The sequence below is a fragment of the Momordica charantia genome (genome assembly GCF_013281855.1).
Source record: "Momordica charantia cultivar OHB3-1 chromosome 9 unlocalized genomic scaffold, Mcharantia_2.0 BLBB01000009.1, whole genome shotgun sequence".
Classification (NCBI taxonomy): Eukaryota; Viridiplantae; Streptophyta; class Magnoliopsida; order Cucurbitales; family Cucurbitaceae; genus Momordica; species Momordica charantia.
This window is the reverse complement of record NW_028275167.1, coordinates 1,902,972-1,919,954: the sequence shown is the minus strand read 5'-3', so window position 1 is coordinate 1,919,954 and position 16,983 is coordinate 1,902,972. Positions and strand designations below refer to the sequence as shown.

Here is a 16,983-nt window from a genome sequence, read left to right as displayed (position 1 = left end):
ACCAACTCGACTTGAATCCTAGCTTAAGTTTTAAAGTGTTATATTATGACTTGCAATTACCAGCTCGAGTTGCTTAGAAGTCTGCCTCAAACCTGTGTTGATGTGTTAGTCGTCGAAATCCAACAAGTGACATTATTCGCTTAAATAATTAAAGTATAAATTTTAAATTTATGAAATTAAAGAATAAATAAAATAAAAGACATGAGGGTAATACTTAATACCTAACCCTCAAAGTTAATAAATACTTGAACCTTTGAATTTACTATCCATAGATTTATAAACTCATGAGTTAGAAATTTATTAAACATAAATTAAAGTTGAACAAACTTATTATATATCAATTTAAAAGTTTATATAAATATTAAACATTTTTAAAAATTGATAGGTAAAAGTTAGAGACATATGAGATTGTTTAGTTTCAATACTATTTTAATCTCTATATTTTGATTAATTTTAATTCATATATTCTTAAAATATATATTTTAGTATCCGTATTTTTAGTTTTTGTTAATTTTAGTCCTTATACTTTTACGGTGATTTTTTGGTTCATATTGTCTCATTTTTTAATCAAAATTTCAATATTACGTTACAATTAATAAATTTTGTTCATTGTAACCATAATTTTATACTAAAGGATCTATATTATACATATATTTTTTAACAAATAAAAAATTTAAGAAAGGATAAAAGAATTTAACTTTTGCTAAAATAGGAATTATTTTGGATTTAAAAGAGGACTGTAAAATCATTGACGAAAACATTGTCGGCTTACGAATCGAAGGACGGTAGTCCACACTGAAGAAAGATTCTTCAGAAGCCGAGACTCGATAGCGCGTATTCGCCGATTTGGGAATGAGACCGGATTTTTATTTCGTTTCGAAGATTCTTCACACCCATTTTACTGAACCGAACTGAATTTATCTTCTTTCAGTTTCAGCTTCCAATTTGAAGCGGACCCAGATTGAATCAATCGTCTCTTTTTCCCTCTTTCTGTGGTGGGGTTTTGCATTTTTCCTTGTTGGTTCTTTGTTGATGCGCGTCAATGGCGCCCTTACGCTCGTATCTGTCCCGTTTCTTCCCAAATTTCCCACTTCGGATTAGTAACTACTCTGATGGAGACCTACCCATGTTGTTGTTATGCTCCTTCTTCGTCTTCTTCACCTTCTCCGTCCTCGTTTTATCTTTTTCTCTCTACAAAAGGCTGAGGAAAATCGAGTTCGAGCATCATCAGCAGCTAATCAGTAAGCCCAGCGAGCCCGAGCGAATTGATATTGGGCATTCTTTGGCGAGCTGTGGGGAAGGAACCGACCGGCGTTCTCCGGCTTGTCTGACTCATTCGCTTCTCTTCGAGATCTTGCCGCCCGATTCCCCGAAATGGGGGAGCCTGTTCGACGAAGAGGGCCGCGATGACCTAGATTCGAAGGGTAGTGGATTGAATAGGGAGTTTGGAGATTCTGGGCAGGAGCAAGGGGGAAAGAGGAAGAAGAAGAGGGCAAAGAAGAAGAGGGCGAATTCGCAAGCTGAAGATGAGACAGATAACTGGGGCGTGGATTCTGGTACTGGTTCGGAGCAGGAATTGACTCTATTGTATCCCTTTACATCGTCTACTAGTGTGATTCAGAGGAAGATTAAACAGCAGTATGATGAGCTTATGAAGTGCCAGGAATCAAAGGAATTGACATTGGCTCAGGTTCTCTATTCTTCTACCTCTTATTAATCGAATTCTTTTTTTGGTGGCAATCTTACTTCTCCTGCAACCTCCATTTGTGCAGCAGTTCTATCTCTATTTCACCTTGACTCTATTATTGGCATCTCATTGCCATTTTCTTTGTTTGTGTCTACTTGCTCATTCTTTTTAAGAACCTACTTAATTTTTTTATATTACCCTGAAGCTCGTTTGAGATGCCATTTATCATACATTTGAGATTGTGAGGCTAAGTGATGTGTTGCAAGATTTCGTAGGAACAGAAATCTAGTAATATAGGTTGCTAATCTTTCCTGGACTTCATTAAGTATCAGCTCTATCTAGAGCAGTCATAGTCGATCGGGTTTCGTTAAAGATCAGCTCAATCTATACGATATCATGTCGTAGTACTGTGATCTGTGAGAATTCCTGCTTTTTAAGCCAATAAATATGAAGTTCCTAGCCGTTCGAGCAGAGTCATAACTTTTCCAATATCACTGTCTCTTTAGTTTTAGAACGGGGCTGAGTTATAGATACTGCAGCACTGCAATTGATTCTGTCTTCCTTGGTCTCTTTAATTTTAGAATGGGGTTGAGTTATAGATACTGCAGCACTGCAATTTATTCTGTCTTCCTTTCCAATGCAGGTTAGACAATTTGCAAATTGCTTGATCAATGCTAGAAGCAAGCTACAGCACAAGTATGCCTCATATCTTCGCTTAAAAAATATTAGTGTGTCAAATCTGATAGAACTTTATTTTGGGGTTTATACGGATCTCTTTAACTTCTTATCTAAGCATCATTGATGGTTGTTAGGTTATATTTGATAGTTCCCACTTTATTCAAAGAACTGTGAACATGATCTCTTAGAATTTTGCTCTTTTATAAAGTTATTCCACTGCCAACTATATACACTTTTTCTATTGACAGAGCTGATGTTATCCACCGAAAATTCACCATCACAAAAGCTCTGCTTTATAAGGCAGATAGATCCTCCTTCGACCGTCTTCAACAGCAGGTTGGTAATATGATATAATTTGACATCTGTTGGTAGAAGTTTCATCTACCCAAAATTTGTTGATCTGTGTCAATGTATCAGATATACAAGCTAGAATTGGAACAGAAAAGGCTAGAGGAGGACACCTTTGTTTATAACTGGCTTCAACAACAGCTTAAACTCTCTCCAGCATACAAAAAGGTATTGCAATCGTTTCTTACTTCGTTTCCGCCTTTCGCCCGCCATGCTTCCTAGAAATTAGAAAATACTCTGTCTGTCTAACACTTGACCAAGCTTACTACTCTCTCACCCTTTTCCCGTAGCAGTTTAAGAAAATTGTCTTCGAAAGTTATAAGATGGATATCTTTGTGTTCTCTCTCTCTCGCACACACACACTTTCAAATTGTTAAGACTAATGCCACTGCTACACCGGGTGATCTCTTTGAACCTTCTGATTTTCCAGATGCTTGAAATTGGTAACTGCATGGAGATAATAGAAAAATCTGAGAAGCCAACAGAAAACCCAGATTCTGAGTTCACCGACATGTCGTTTGAAGAATTGTTAGCACAGGAAAAAAAGGATTCATTTTGGTAAGACTCCGTCGTCTCTGTTAGTTCTTTGTTCATAACAAATGAGGCCTTAACAACAGTGTTACCCTTTCAAATTGTCATGCAGGCACAGGAATGGGAAACTGAGGTCATGTTCAAGCTGATGATGCAAGTGATAAGCTTCCTCTTCTTTTCTTGTAACAAAAGATCAGATTTGCAGCATGTAAATCCTACAATAAAACAGTTTGTACTTGTATTCTAGCAGGAATTTTGTTAGTTGCCTGCTGCTTCATGAGTTTGCTCAAGTAAATATTCTGTTTTTCCCACCTCTTTCTAGTTAGGAATTTTAGGATTTGAATTTTGAAGTTGGTCAATCACATGGGATGCTTGTAGTTGTAGTTGTAGTTGTAGTCAATCACTGACTGTTGACTTTGAAATGATAAAATTTCAATACATTTCCACAATCAAGATTCAAGAGGTTGCATTTCCTCTTTTGAAGGGTGAGAAATTGACTGAATTTGAATGGTTGAGAAAATGAAATAACTAATTTGAATTTTATGGTGGAATAAATTGAAAGGAACCTGTAGTGGGTAACCATTTTAATATTTGTTTCTACAGATTGCCAGTTTTTTCCCTTTTTTTTTTTTTTTTTTTTTGAATAACTACAAATCTAGTAAAATCTTCATAATGTTCAATAGTGATTTACGATTCAAAGTGAATTGGTGATTTATTTTAATATTTCAAAATGAAGCTTCCATCTTTAGCTTAGTCACATTCTCTGTATTGGACCGCCAATAACTGGAGGACAGTAAGGGGTATCCAAAGACGGCCAAAATTCAAGTTCAATAACAAAACAATATTTGAATCTCAGTTTTTCATTTTTTACCTTTTGATTGTTTATATATTATTTTTTCTCTTAATATGTGTACATGTAATTCTTGTCTTAGTCAAAAGAAAGAACAAATTCAGAACCGAAATTATGTATTTTAGGTTAAAAAATAATTTTTGGTCTTATATTTTCTATATAAACTTTAGAGGTAACAATTTAATTCTTATAATTTAAGGTTTATAAAGATTTAGTACTATTGTAAAAAAATATTGTTAATATTTGATAGGATTGATGAACCACAGACGTGTTTATAAATTATAAATATTAAATTATTATATAATAAAAATATACACATAATTTTAATGAGATTTTTCATAGAAAGAATTAAATTATAACAATTTTTAAATTATAGGAACTAAATTATTATCCACCCACTAGAGTTCAAAGACTAAATTGTTACCTATATAAAAATACAAGTACTAAACCGTTACAAAAAAAACTAAAATAGTAGAAACTAAATCCTTATTTTAATGAAAGTAAAAGAGATCCAAAATATTATTCAACTTTTTTTTAATACAAAAAAAAAATAAACCTTTTGAAACTTCAAAGAATAAACCTGTTGAAACTTCAGAGACAATAATAAACATTTTGAAGGTTCACCATAGCTAAAATTAAACGATTTTTTGAAGTTTATATAATCAAAATATACATTTTAAGAAATTTAAACCTAAAACAAGAGAGATGGAGATCAGCAAATCTTTGATAGCTTAACCATGAATATGTTCCTATCAAAAAATAAGGATAAAAAATGCACTGAGATAAAAGATGAAAATTGGTATCAGTAATTATTCATATATAACCAGTTAACCACAACAAAGCTCCAAAATTACCGTCCCTGTTCCTTGTACATAATAGAACAGATCCATAGCTCTTAACAAATAGTGTAAGTGAAGAGGAAGAGGACCTACACTCTACCATGAAAAGGGAATCGTCTGAGAGACACAGAAAATTTTTCCCATTGATATCCAAAAAAGGCCAATCCGAGTTGAAAATTTTCTCACCTTTCAGCTCTTCCCGTTTACCTCGATTCACAAATAGTCTGAACTGAACAGCCTCTGAGCCGAATCAGTCGATCTTCACGGAGGAGTAGATCTTTCTGACAAACCAGAAGCACGCATAAAAGCCAATGGTTCCTGTCAACACGAAGAAAGCGTACGAAACGATAACCATGTAACCGAAGTACAGGATCCCTGAAACGAACTTTGTGATTTCCAACTTGGTGAAGAAGTAGAATACTGAGTAGAGGAAAAGATACAGAGCAGAGGAGCCGGCGGTCAAGTAGGACCTCCACCACCAGTAGTAATCTTCACTGCACAACTGGAAGTAGCACAGCACAATTGTTATCTCAGCGCAAGTAATTAGAAGGATTACAAACACTATAAAGAGGAAGCCAAAAATGTAATAGAACTGGTTGAGCCATATCGAGGTCAAGATGAAGAAGAGTTCAATGAAGACGGCCCCGAATGGAAGAATGCCCCCGATGAGTATGGAGAAGACTGGCTGCATGTACCATGCTTGATCCGGTATCTGCCTAGGAATCTTATTGGTCTTCACAGGATCTTCAATTGCTGGCTTTTTGAAGCCCAGGTAACTGCCAACGAACACCAGTGGTACTGATATACCAAACCACAAGCAGACAAGAGCAAACATTGTTCCAAAAGGCACTGCCCCAGAAGATTGCTCCCCCCAGATCAGGGCATTGAGCACAAAGAAGACTGAAAAGAGTATACCGGGAAACATAAAAGCAGTTTTTAGTGTAATCTTCTTCCATTCAGTGCCCCTGAACATTTTGTACAAACGAGCCGATGAATAACCAGCAAATAGACCCATGAAGACCCACAGAAGGACCATGGCAGTCATAAGCCCCCCTCTGTTGGAGGGAGACAAGAAACCTAGCAGAGCAAAGATCATTGTCACAAGGGTCATTCCGAAGATCTGAACACCTGTTCCAATATAAACACACAACAGACCAGAATTGATGGGTGGTCTAAACACATCTCCGTGCACAAGTTTCCATCCTGTTTCCTCCTGAGCCTCATCTTGAGCGTCCAATTGATTATAATTGGCAATATCTCTATACAGAGTTCTCATCATGATCATGGCTACCATGCCAGAAAGGAAGAGAACAATCATTAGAGAGTTTATAATGGAGAACCAGTGAATTTGGTCATCATTCATGAGAAGGTACGTGTCCCACCGAGAAGCCCATTTAATATCACTTTCCTGTAGAAATACCACAACCCAGTTTACAACTGCAATACTGGAGGAACAGTTCGAGAATACCAGGGATTTCTGAAGACGGTACCTTGAAGGAAACATCATATGTAAAAACAATCTCTTTCTTCGTGTCAACTTCTTGAGGAACAGTGCTGCCTTGAATTAAATTTTTTGTGTCCTTATTACATGTAATTAGCTGAGGGTTCTTCTCGTCCCACTCCTTGTATTCATGATTAATACTATTCAAAAAAATGAGAGTGAGAGAAATTAAGCTACTGATTATAATTACATGGATATTCTCTGGAAATACGACAAGAGCTGTTTGCTTCAAAATTTCAATGTGAAATTCAAGACTGACAACAAAAATCAGCCAAAGCTAGAAGTGGAAAAGGCTGTATTTTTTAAAAGTTCGAAGTCCCTTGGATTGAATAGCACTCTAAGGACTTAAGATGACTAGCGAACCAGTGGTCAATTAAACAGGAACTCGGTCCATAGGACTATAGGATAAGTACAAATGACTTATAAAGAGCAAAGGACGAGGAAAAGAAAAACCTGTTTGGAGTAACCTCAAATCCAACAATTCGAGCCAGATCTGTATCAGGGTCCTTGTGAAACATGACTCTGAAGCTCAAATGGTTATTAATAAAGTATTTTTCCTCTTTGCTCTGTGAAGAAAAAGGGAAGAAATATATTAACAAAAATATAAAGGCTACAGAAAAGTAAACACTGAAACCTCCATGTTTTAACTGCCATCCAAGCTATACCCCAGCATAATTCCCTTTGAATCCAACAAGGAAACCATGTTCATAAGTCGTTGAAGGATTTCCATCCCTCCTTTGGCGAAGAACAGCAACAGGAAGGTTATCCAAGATCCTGAAATTCCACGGGAGGCATCTCATTGTAATAAGAGAAGTGAATAAAATCAATAGATACGCCACAAGGGAAAGGTTGTGCCCACTTTGAGTAAACTACGAAGTGTAACACTGAGTTTTATAGTCAAAACTTGAGACAAGATACCATTAAAAACATAGATATAGATGTTTATGTTTGAAACTTACATGTTTACTCGATATTTGTCATCAATTTTCTCCTTAAAATTTTTTGCAGAGTCAGCATCAAGAGTTACCCTGCAGACGACAGTACATGACTGTTCCTCCCTCATTTTGAACTGGGGAAATATTTAGAAACGTTCAGACAGGAAAATAATTAAGGTACGGTGACTTCATTTTTAGATGGGATCTGGACAATATGCAGATCGCCTGAAGAAATGGCAAGATACTCACAGTATAAACAGAATTCTCAATGCGGTCACCTCGAAGAACTTCTCCCAAATTTTCTGCATTATTATTGATTTTTTTGGGCTTGCAATAATTTAAATAGTAGTAATCATATGGGAGCTGTGTTTTTGTAGACGACAATTTGTTCACTTTAACAGGAAGACTACCACCCTGTTCAAGGAAAAAAAATGGTAAAATGGCCATCGGCCAGGACAACCACGGAATAAAAAAAATTAAATTATGGGAAATCGAATACATACTGACAGATGGAAGGTGAAAATGAGATCAGAAGTAAAAATTTAAGAGTTAAATCATACAGAAACCCGAATTCTGAACCAGACACATGAAGTACATCGTTAATATTTTTAGTAGTCATCATTGGCACTATTACCTTGAGTGGAATCAAACTATAAGCAGTTTTAGAACTCTAGTCTATAAAAACTCAAACCACATTAGATTATTAACAACAGTGGGCACATCAATTAGGACTCTCTAATGAGATGGTACATTGGCGCCCATATACTTGAACGCTGACGTGAACTTCTTCAACTACAAGAGCAACTTTAACATACTACAACAATAAGAAACCTAACAATGTTGGAAAACTGAATACATAGCATGGGCAGCGATTATGGCTGAATGTAACCATTTTCCTGGCCGGGAAGATTTGGCATTGAGTAAAACATGGTAGATGAGTAAAATTCGAAAAAATTCAAATTTCAGGCACGAAGATAACTATACGTATACGTTTACACATAATGCGGTATCACTCCTACGTTTCGTTGTAGTGGAGTGAGCAGATAAGTCGAATTTTCCTTCGAAAAACACATAATTGAACACAACACGTGTAACCAGAAAACAACATCCAATTATGCTTGGGAGTGTTCCGTTACCACAATCCTATAAGAACTTGAGCTATTAAAGAACAGATCAAACACCAGAAACCTAGATCCGACTGAGCCACAGTACGAACTACCAAAAACGCAGCTACTCACCAGGGCACAGGGCACGGATCGTGAAAAACATTTTAAAGGAAAATCAATAGCAAACAAAAATTGAGAGAAAGTGATCGAGGTTATCACGTACAGTCTGGAAATCTCGAGGAGCGACTCCGGGGAGGTAGAAGGAGTGGACGGAGGATATGAGAAGCAGACTTAGGAAAACGGTCGTGAGATTTGATGAAGGTGCCGGGACTTTGCCGACCTTCTTCATTTTCCGACGGACGGAGTGCGGAGGAGCTCTCGGCGGCGACGATCGGAGTGACGGAGACCCTCAGGGTTGAGCGATAGGAGTTCCACTCTCGAGAATGGGGAAGATCTTGTCAAGGGCGGTGTTAGAAAAATAAATAAATGTAAAATTTAAATTATTTTTTTCCAAGAAAATTAAAATATTTAAATGCTACATTGAGATGTAATATTGGCTTTTGTTAATTTTGGGATGTCTGTGTTTTTTAGATCTATTTTACTACATATATTTTTAATTTTTCGGGTTATTATATAAATGATGCTTTCAAAATATCCAGTTCAATCTTATTTTTTTTAAAATGGGAGGATTTTAGTTTATATATTTTTACTTTTATGCTACTTCATCCACATTTCACTCACTAAATTTTGTAAAATGTAGCATAATTTTGTATTAAAAGGTTTATATTATGTATAAAATTTGTGTTAAATTTACAGATAGGGACTAACTTAATCGTTTTTTAACTGTCAAATCGAATACCTTGACATAAGGTTATGAATTCGATCATCATCCCACATGTTTATTCAAATAAAGAAAATTGAAAGATACATAATCAAAATAATATTTATATTTATATTTAAATTTAAAAATATATAAATAACACAAGTAATCTGTATATACCAAAATGATCCTGATTTGATAATTGATATAAATCTCTAAGGTTGAAAATTTCAATGTTGTACATTAAAAAAAAGACGCAAGTAACTTCTATTTCAGACCATTAATTTTAAAAAATCATAAATAAAAGGTTTAAAATTAATTCTGCCCCGTTAATTTTTTTGTTAATTTTTTTAATATTCGTAACTTGTTTTTCCGGATATTTTCAAATTTTAAATCTCAAGTTTAATATTTGCCTTTTGTTAAGTGTTAAATTTAATTAAATCAATAAAATTATTTTTGCGTAAAAAAAATTATATTTAATTTCTATAACTTCTTGTTAAATTATTAAGTTACCGATGTAGAAAAGGAGATCGTCAAATAAATAAAAGAAGGAAAAACCCTAGGTACCCTTTCATCTTTCTCCCTCTCACCGTGCTCCCACCTTATTCTCCTCGCCGGCTCCCCCTCCCCTTTAGCAGCTCAGTGCCGCCGCCGCCGCCGCCGTCTCTCCCGCTCAGTGCCATCGCCGTCGTATATATCCAGCTCGTGCCGCCGCCTCTTTCTCGCAGTTTGCACTGGTATTTCCCCAATCTGACGTACGTCTTTCTTCTCTCATGAACGACTCAAATTAGGAGTTGTGTTAACAACCTCGACATATTCATATTCGTAGATTATAGTTGGTTTCAATGAATTTTTAGATCAAAATTATGGTATTGAAGAAGAAGATGCGCCTTTTGTGAAAGTTGAAGATTGATTTTTTTGACGGAAAAAAGTTGAAGTTCTCTCTCAGATTAACCTATCATTAATAGTAATTTGATATTACTGAGAATAAGAGTAGTATATATGCTTTGTATTGTATGTCCTTTGATTTAAAAGGCTCTAAACAATATAAAATGTTTAGGGTAAAAATAGGCATATATTAAACGGATTTCCCAAATTTTTTGTATTATAATTTGATAACTGAAGACCCTTAAAACCAAAGCTCCTTCCTTTGCCACCGCAGCCCTTATTTACGCCGACCCTTTTTAACTTTCTTCTCTTACGCTCTTACGCATCGCCCTGATCAGCGTCTCCTTCAAGGTAAACTAATTTTCATATTTGCGCCATATGATATCTTCGTTTGCGAAGCTACTTGATCGATAGCTCAAAGATTTTATTTCCTTTTTAGTTTTTGAAATCATTCATTCTTATTTTGTGCTTCATGTTAATTGTATCAATAGCTTGCCTACATCTCTGTCTCTATTTGAAACTGTTGTCTTTTTTTATTTTATATAATCAACAAAGAATCAACCTGGATTCACCTAGTCGCGAAAAAGATGAATGAAAACGTAAAAGTATACATAAGGCAATTTTCCTTGTGAAGGCTAATATATTAATTAAGATTTGAAAAACTCAAAATCACTTTCTTTTCATGTTGGGAGTACGTTGGAGAATGAGATATTGGTCATAGATTGGATTTTTTTCTTTTCCAAATCTTCTCCAAAATTATATACTTGCTTTTTAAAATGTTTTAGGACTCAACTTACTGCTGGTTCTTAATTTGTAGGTGTAAACTATGGCTGGAGAAGCAGGATTGTTTGCGGTTCAGCAGACCATAGGCAGTGTCCTATGTTGCAAATGTGGAATTCCCATGGCGCCAAATGCTGCCAATATGTGTGTGAAGTGTTTGTGTTCTGAAGTTGATATCACAGAAGGTCTACAGAAGCAATTGACCATCATGCATTGTCCGGATTGTGAGAGTTACTTGCAGCCACCCCGAACTTGGATTAAAGCACAATTAGAATCAAAGGAACTACTGACATTCTGCATCAAAAGACTAAAAAATTTGAATAAGGTTAAACTGGTACATGCTGAATTCGTTTGGACTGAACCCCATTCCAAGAGGATCAAGGTCAAGTTGAAGGTTCAGAAAGAGGTCTTGAATGGAGCAATTCTCGAACAATCGTATGTTGCTGAGTACGTTGTACAGGATCACATGTGTGAATCTTGCTCAAGGGTCCAGGCTAACCCTGACCAGTGGGTGGCTTCTGTTCAACTCAGGCAGCACGTCCCTCACCGGCGAACATTCTTCTTCTTGGAGCAACTGATACTAAAGCATGGTGCTGCCGCCAGTGCCATAAGGATCAAGCAGATGGATCAAGGTATTGACTTCTTCTTCTCTAATAGGAGTCATGGTGTGAAGTTTGTGGAATTTGTTGGAAAGGTTGCTCCAATCAGGAGCCGCCACGATAAACAACTTGTTTCTCACGATCCTAAGAGTAACATTCACAACCATAAGCACACTTTCTCTGTTGAGATATGCCCTATATGTCGTGAGGATTTGATATGCTTGCCTCCTAAAGTTGCTGTTAGTTTGGGCAATCTTGGTCCTCTTGTCATTTGCACTAAAGTTACAAATTCCATTGCTTTACTCGATCCATTCACCTTGAGACACTGCTTCTTGGATGCTGATCAGTATTGGAGGACATCGTTCAGGTCTCTACTTACTAGCCGGCAACTTGTGGAGTATATTATATTGGATATAGAGAATGTTTCTGCTGAAGTCAATGTGGGAGGTTCAAAATATGTTTTGGCCGATGCTCAAGTAGCTCGTGTATCAGATTTTGGAAGGAATGACACAATATTCTCCATAAGAACACATCTAGGTCATATTTTAAACCCCGGGGATTATGCCCTTGGTTACGATCTTTATGCAGCCAATAGTAATGATATGGAGCTAGACAAATATAAGGGCCTTGTTCTCCCCGAAGCAATTTTAGTCAAGAAAAGCTACGAAGAAAAGCGTCAGAGAAAGCGTGGAAAGCCTCGAGCGTGGAAGCTTAAATCTCTTGACATGGATGTGGACGATAAAGGTAGAGTAGATCAAGATAAGATGAACTCAGAGTATGAACAGTTTTTGAGAGATTTGGAAGAGAATCCAGATTTAAGGTTCAACATATCATTGTACCGAAATAGAGAATACCAACTGTCCGAAATGACTGATGGGGAGGATGGACCTTCTGTACCTCTTGAGGAGTTGCTTGCAGATCTTGATTTAAGTGAACAAGATGAAGACGATGGCATGAATGAGTAAGTAGATGATTTTATCCCCTTCTTTCTTTTGTCCCTTGCGACAAGGAGTTAAATGGTGTTACTGCTTGTTAATTCATTTATATAGCACTCTATTTATTATGGTTGTTCGGAAGAGTATAAAAGTTTATTACATCGTTGTTGGTCCATGTTTTTCCCCCTTTTTATCTCTATTTGATATTTGATAGTTGCATTTGCGCCGTCTTCAGCTTGAAAGTCGATTTTCTTTTAATTCTCTACGGCTTTTAGCTAATCTAGTGATTACATTGCTCCATGTCCTCAATTATGCAAGCATTGACGAGAAGTTGTTAATTCTCTACTACTATGGCTTTTGGCGAAGCTTGTTTCTTGATAATCCTGGATTTGTTTTGTGGTAAATTTTATATGAGGGTGTGGTTTGACTGATCTATAATTCCAAATATAATGTGAGATAGAACAACTAGAACATGAACACAGTGAGTTATCATATTGTAATGAAGAGTTTGTTTTTCATTTGTTGGTTCAGATTTTATGCATTCCTTCAAGCTTGTAGAACAGATGAACATGAAAGATATGAACTTTGGTTTTCCTCTTTCTAGTTCATGAAAGAGTGATTAAGTCTCTAGTTTGATATATATATATATATATATATATATCTCTTCCTTTTGCCACTCTAACTAAACAATAGGGATGTTTGGCTCATCCACTACCATTTTTTTAGAACAGTTCTATTTTTACTCTCTTATATTGAATCGTCCTCTTCAAACTGAGATGGTTGTCAATGAAGCCTTGGACTAACATGTTGCCATCACAGTTATATGGCCATTTGACTTGAGATTTGTAGGGAATTGAAAAGCCTGCATATATGTATAGAATGTTGAGAATTTGAATATCTGATGCAAGTTATAGGTTCAATTACAAGTTGTTCATAACTTTTAGCTTTGTCAAATAGGTCCTTGAATTTAAAAAGTGTTTAATTTTGTATCTAATATGTCTCTAAACTTAAATTTTGTTATTCAACATTTTTTTTAAATTAATGAATTTATTAGATATAAAATTAAATTTTATGTCCAATTGAATCTTAAACTTTCAATTTTGTGGTTTATAGACCTGCAGATTTAAAAAAATGTTAATGGGTAGGCATATCAAATTAGACCTATTAAATATTAAATATTTTTAAAAGATGTTATTAGATGCAATCCTAAAAATTTAAGAGCTAACTTTAGATTTACAAGGAGTAGGGTGAGATCCACCATTTGATTGGGGCAGAGGTTAATTATCTCTAAACTATGCTTGTTTTTAGTATAATTTAATTTATTATTAAAAGTTATATGCTGCATCGTGACTCTCATTTTTCTTTTTCTTTTTCATTTTTATTGGGAGCAGTCTAATTTATAACTTTGTTTTTTGTTATTTCAAAGTAATTGCAATTTATACGTTATATATATAACTATACAAAATCTAAATCTCAATAGTTTCGAAAAATTAAAAAAAAAAATCTCAATCTCAACATTCCTCCCCTCCAGAAAGTTGAAACCAAAAATGAAAACACGCTGGAGTGTGGTGGCGCACGTGCAAAGTCCACCCCATGGACGGCTGCTGGTGGCGCTCTAAATGGTTGAACGGATCCCACCGTCCAACCTTTTTCTTCTAGCGCTGGGCCCACGGTCGGGATGGGCGGCCGGTGGACCCCACGCTTTGCGTTGGCTAATCCTGGCCCCTGGGCCCCACCATCAAAATCCCACATCGCCACTCCGTCGGGTCGGGCCCATCGCGTTTCTTTTCCGATTTTACGCTTTTACCCCTTCATTAGTTTTCTTTTAATTCACCGCGATAATTCAGCCAGCCGCGCCGTTTATTTATCATATTTCGTTTTGATGCTTTGGACTTTTCAAATCTTTTTTTTTCCTCCATTTTTGTACATCTAGTTTAATCACTATAACTAAATCACAGTAATTTAGTATTAATTTATCAGATATTATAAACTACTTTTTTATCCTTAAAATTAAAATTTACCAAATACTAATTTACTTCATCCATCTATTTTCTTTTCAAGTCCCAATTATTTTGAAAGTCATATCAATTCCCTACTTTGTTAAAAAAAAATGAGGTATGACAAATAGAAACGATACCTTAGCTCAAAATAAAGTTTTTTTTTAATAGTTGAGCATGAAAGTTAAATAAATATTTGATAGACTGTAATTTAGTTTTTACTAATTGAATGATTGTAGGAAAATTGGATAGAAAATTAAGACAAAAATGTGATTTTTATTTTTTTGAGAAAGACAAAAATGTGAATTTCTCAAACGTTGGATACTAGACTGGTAAAGATTTTTTTTTTTTAAATAACTGATAAATAGATTAAAACTTTAATAATAATAATAAATAAATAATCTATATATAAACAAACATTAATTAGTTTAGATGTGTTTTAATTGGTTGACATAGGCTCAGGTTGGGCATTGATTAGCAGTTAGAACTTTAAATTTTTACTAAACCAATATATAATATTACACAGTGTGGTGGGATTCAACTTATACAAGTTGTGTATAACTATTATTTTGGTTCATATGCTTATAAGGTGTAGTTTATATATTTTAAACTTTGGTTCATTTTTGTTTTTCTACGTTTAGAAGGTTTGTTTTGATCTCAATAATTTTGAAAAATGACAATTTAGTCCCTATTAAAAAAATTAACATAAAATCTATATACAAATAAATCCTATAATGTAGAGTTATGACATATTTAAATGAATTTATTGAGTATAGTATCGAGAAAAACAAGATAAATAAAGTAAAATTAATAAAATGATCACTTTTTAAATATATAGAGACCAAAATGAACTTTTTGAAAATTTGAGACCAAATTGATAAAAATTTTGAAAGTATAAGGCATAACCGAAATTATAATTTAAAAATAGTATTTAAACGAGATACATACCATTTTAACTAAATGAACCATTATTCAAAAAAAAAAAAATCAACCTTCAACTAGAATTAGAAGGGATGATATAAGGCTAATACATCAGCGTTGCTAAATTGGTTCAGGCATCTACTTTTGATTAATATATCGTGAGTTCGAATTTCAAGTTTGTTCGTGTACAATAAATAAATATATTTATTTATTATACACGCAAACCGAATTGAAGACATATATTACAAAAAAAAGTCAATGGTTCGAATCTATTTTGTTTGGTACAATATGTGGGGACGAGGATTCGAACTCACTTTTAGTAAGAGATAAATACCTTGACCAATTGGACTGATGAAGATCGACATTATTATGTTGCTGGTTTAATCTCACGTGTGACTCCCACAAAGTAAGTTCGGAAATCATGAGCAACAAAACTACCCAGGGAGGTTACCGAACTAATCTATAGCGTTTGAAACATAACCGTTTAAATGTATTTCTACCTCAACGCATATTTCACAACTAGAATCTTGAATATAACTTTATGAAGAGACCCACAACTCCAACAGTTATCCACAATTTCAAATAAAAATACCCATAAATAACGTGGGAGAGGTACGTAGACATTTCAGAGTGAGATTTTGCATTTTTATAATTGTGGACAGACAATAGCTTCAGAGTGCTAACCCTTATTTTGTAAATCACTTACCGTCTTCGAGTGTTCTTGAAAATTTTAAATGTTTTGATCAATTTTGAATTTATGGTTAAAACATGAGCTATACCTAAATTAATATGGTTTGAATCTCTATTGTCATATGTTATTAAAATTATTATTTTTATTATTTTATACCATTTCAAACTTAATATAATGAAATTTGCATGCTAGAGATTAAATGTAAAAGTTCCCTTAAATATAATTAGTTAGAAATATTTGAAAAATTAAAGCACCATACAAATTAAACGAAAAGTCACATACATAAATTACAATACAAAATCATGGAAAAAGGGCTAAATAAATGTGTTATGATATTATTTTAACTTCATAAATAACTTGATTTCACAGGTTAACCAAACAATATTTTAGTTAATCGAAGTAGAATTAGACTAATTAATACATTATTTACCTTTTAAAAAATCTAAAGTTTATAACTCTCTTGTTGAATTATATAAAGAAAAATTATATACGATATGAAAAATTCAATTTTCCGCAACATGAACTTAGCACAACTGTAATTAATACGTGTTTCAAAACCTAATAGAGGTTAAATTTAACAAACAAATGCCCCTCTATTAAAAAAAAAAAACCAGGTTTTAGTACTAATCTCTACTTTTTCTAAATGCTTCCGATGTGTCACATACGTCCAAATTTTACCTTAAATATCTTCTTGATCCATTGTGAATAAAATTCACTTAATCATCGTGTACTCAATTTTGCTTTAAAAACGATTCATTATTCTGCATTTCATCTTAATCTAGATAATATTTAATGTTAATTATCCAATTTTCCGTTAAAAACATTATTGGATATTCGTTCAAAGGTATTTTTAAGAGAAACCTCAACAATAGTATTG

General features: G+C 34.4%; 3 protein-coding genes across 5 annotated transcripts; 2 read left to right on the top strand and 1 right to left on the bottom strand.

Annotated features, from left to right (window-relative positions):
- The first annotated feature begins 758 nt into the window (after positions 1-758).
- LOC111017622 (CA-responsive protein) lies at positions 759-3,697 on the top strand. Its single transcript, XM_022293440.2, has 6 exons — positions 759-1,690; positions 2,331-2,383; positions 2,614-2,701; positions 2,783-2,881; positions 3,144-3,271; positions 3,357-3,697. The coding sequence occupies exons 1-6, from the start codon at positions 1,043-1,045 to the stop codon at positions 3,391-3,393; spliced, it is 1,053 nt and encodes a 350-aa protein (XP_022149132.1). The 5' UTR covers positions 759-1,042; the 3' UTR covers positions 3,394-3,697.
- Positions 3,698-4,879: 1,182 nt separating this feature from the next.
- Positions 4,880-8,947, bottom strand: TMN7 (transmembrane nine 7). The gene is made up of 7 exons (XM_022293406.2): positions 8,699-8,947; positions 7,619-7,783; positions 7,394-7,503; positions 7,100-7,208; positions 6,888-7,000; positions 6,424-6,574; positions 4,880-6,341 (listed from the first exon to the last, which is right to left on the bottom strand). Exons 1-7 carry the CDS (start codon positions 8,822-8,824, stop codon positions 5,184-5,186), a joined length of 1,932 nt encoding a protein of 643 aa, XP_022149098.1. The 5' UTR covers positions 8,825-8,947; the 3' UTR covers positions 4,880-5,183.
- Positions 8,948-9,824: 877 nt separating this feature from the next.
- On the top strand, positions 9,825-12,672 carry NMD3 (nonsense-mediated mRNA decay NMD3 family protein). Of its 3 annotated transcripts, none has more exons than XM_022293425.2 (2): positions 9,825-10,032; positions 11,001-12,672. In XM_022293425.2, the coding sequence occupies exon 2, from the start codon at positions 11,010-11,012 to the stop codon at positions 12,525-12,527; it is 1,518 nt and encodes a 505-aa protein (XP_022149117.1). In that variant the 5' UTR covers positions 9,825-10,032; positions 11,001-11,009; the 3' UTR covers positions 12,528-12,672. The 3 variants fall into 3 exon arrangements, with proteins under 3 accessions (XP_022149117.1, XP_022149109.1, XP_022149123.1); XM_022293417.2 differs by having other exon boundaries at positions 9,825-10,050; XM_022293431.2 differs by lacking the exon at positions 9,825-10,032 and adding an exon at positions 10,320-10,534.
- The last annotated feature ends 4,311 nt before the right edge of the window (positions 12,673-16,983 follow it).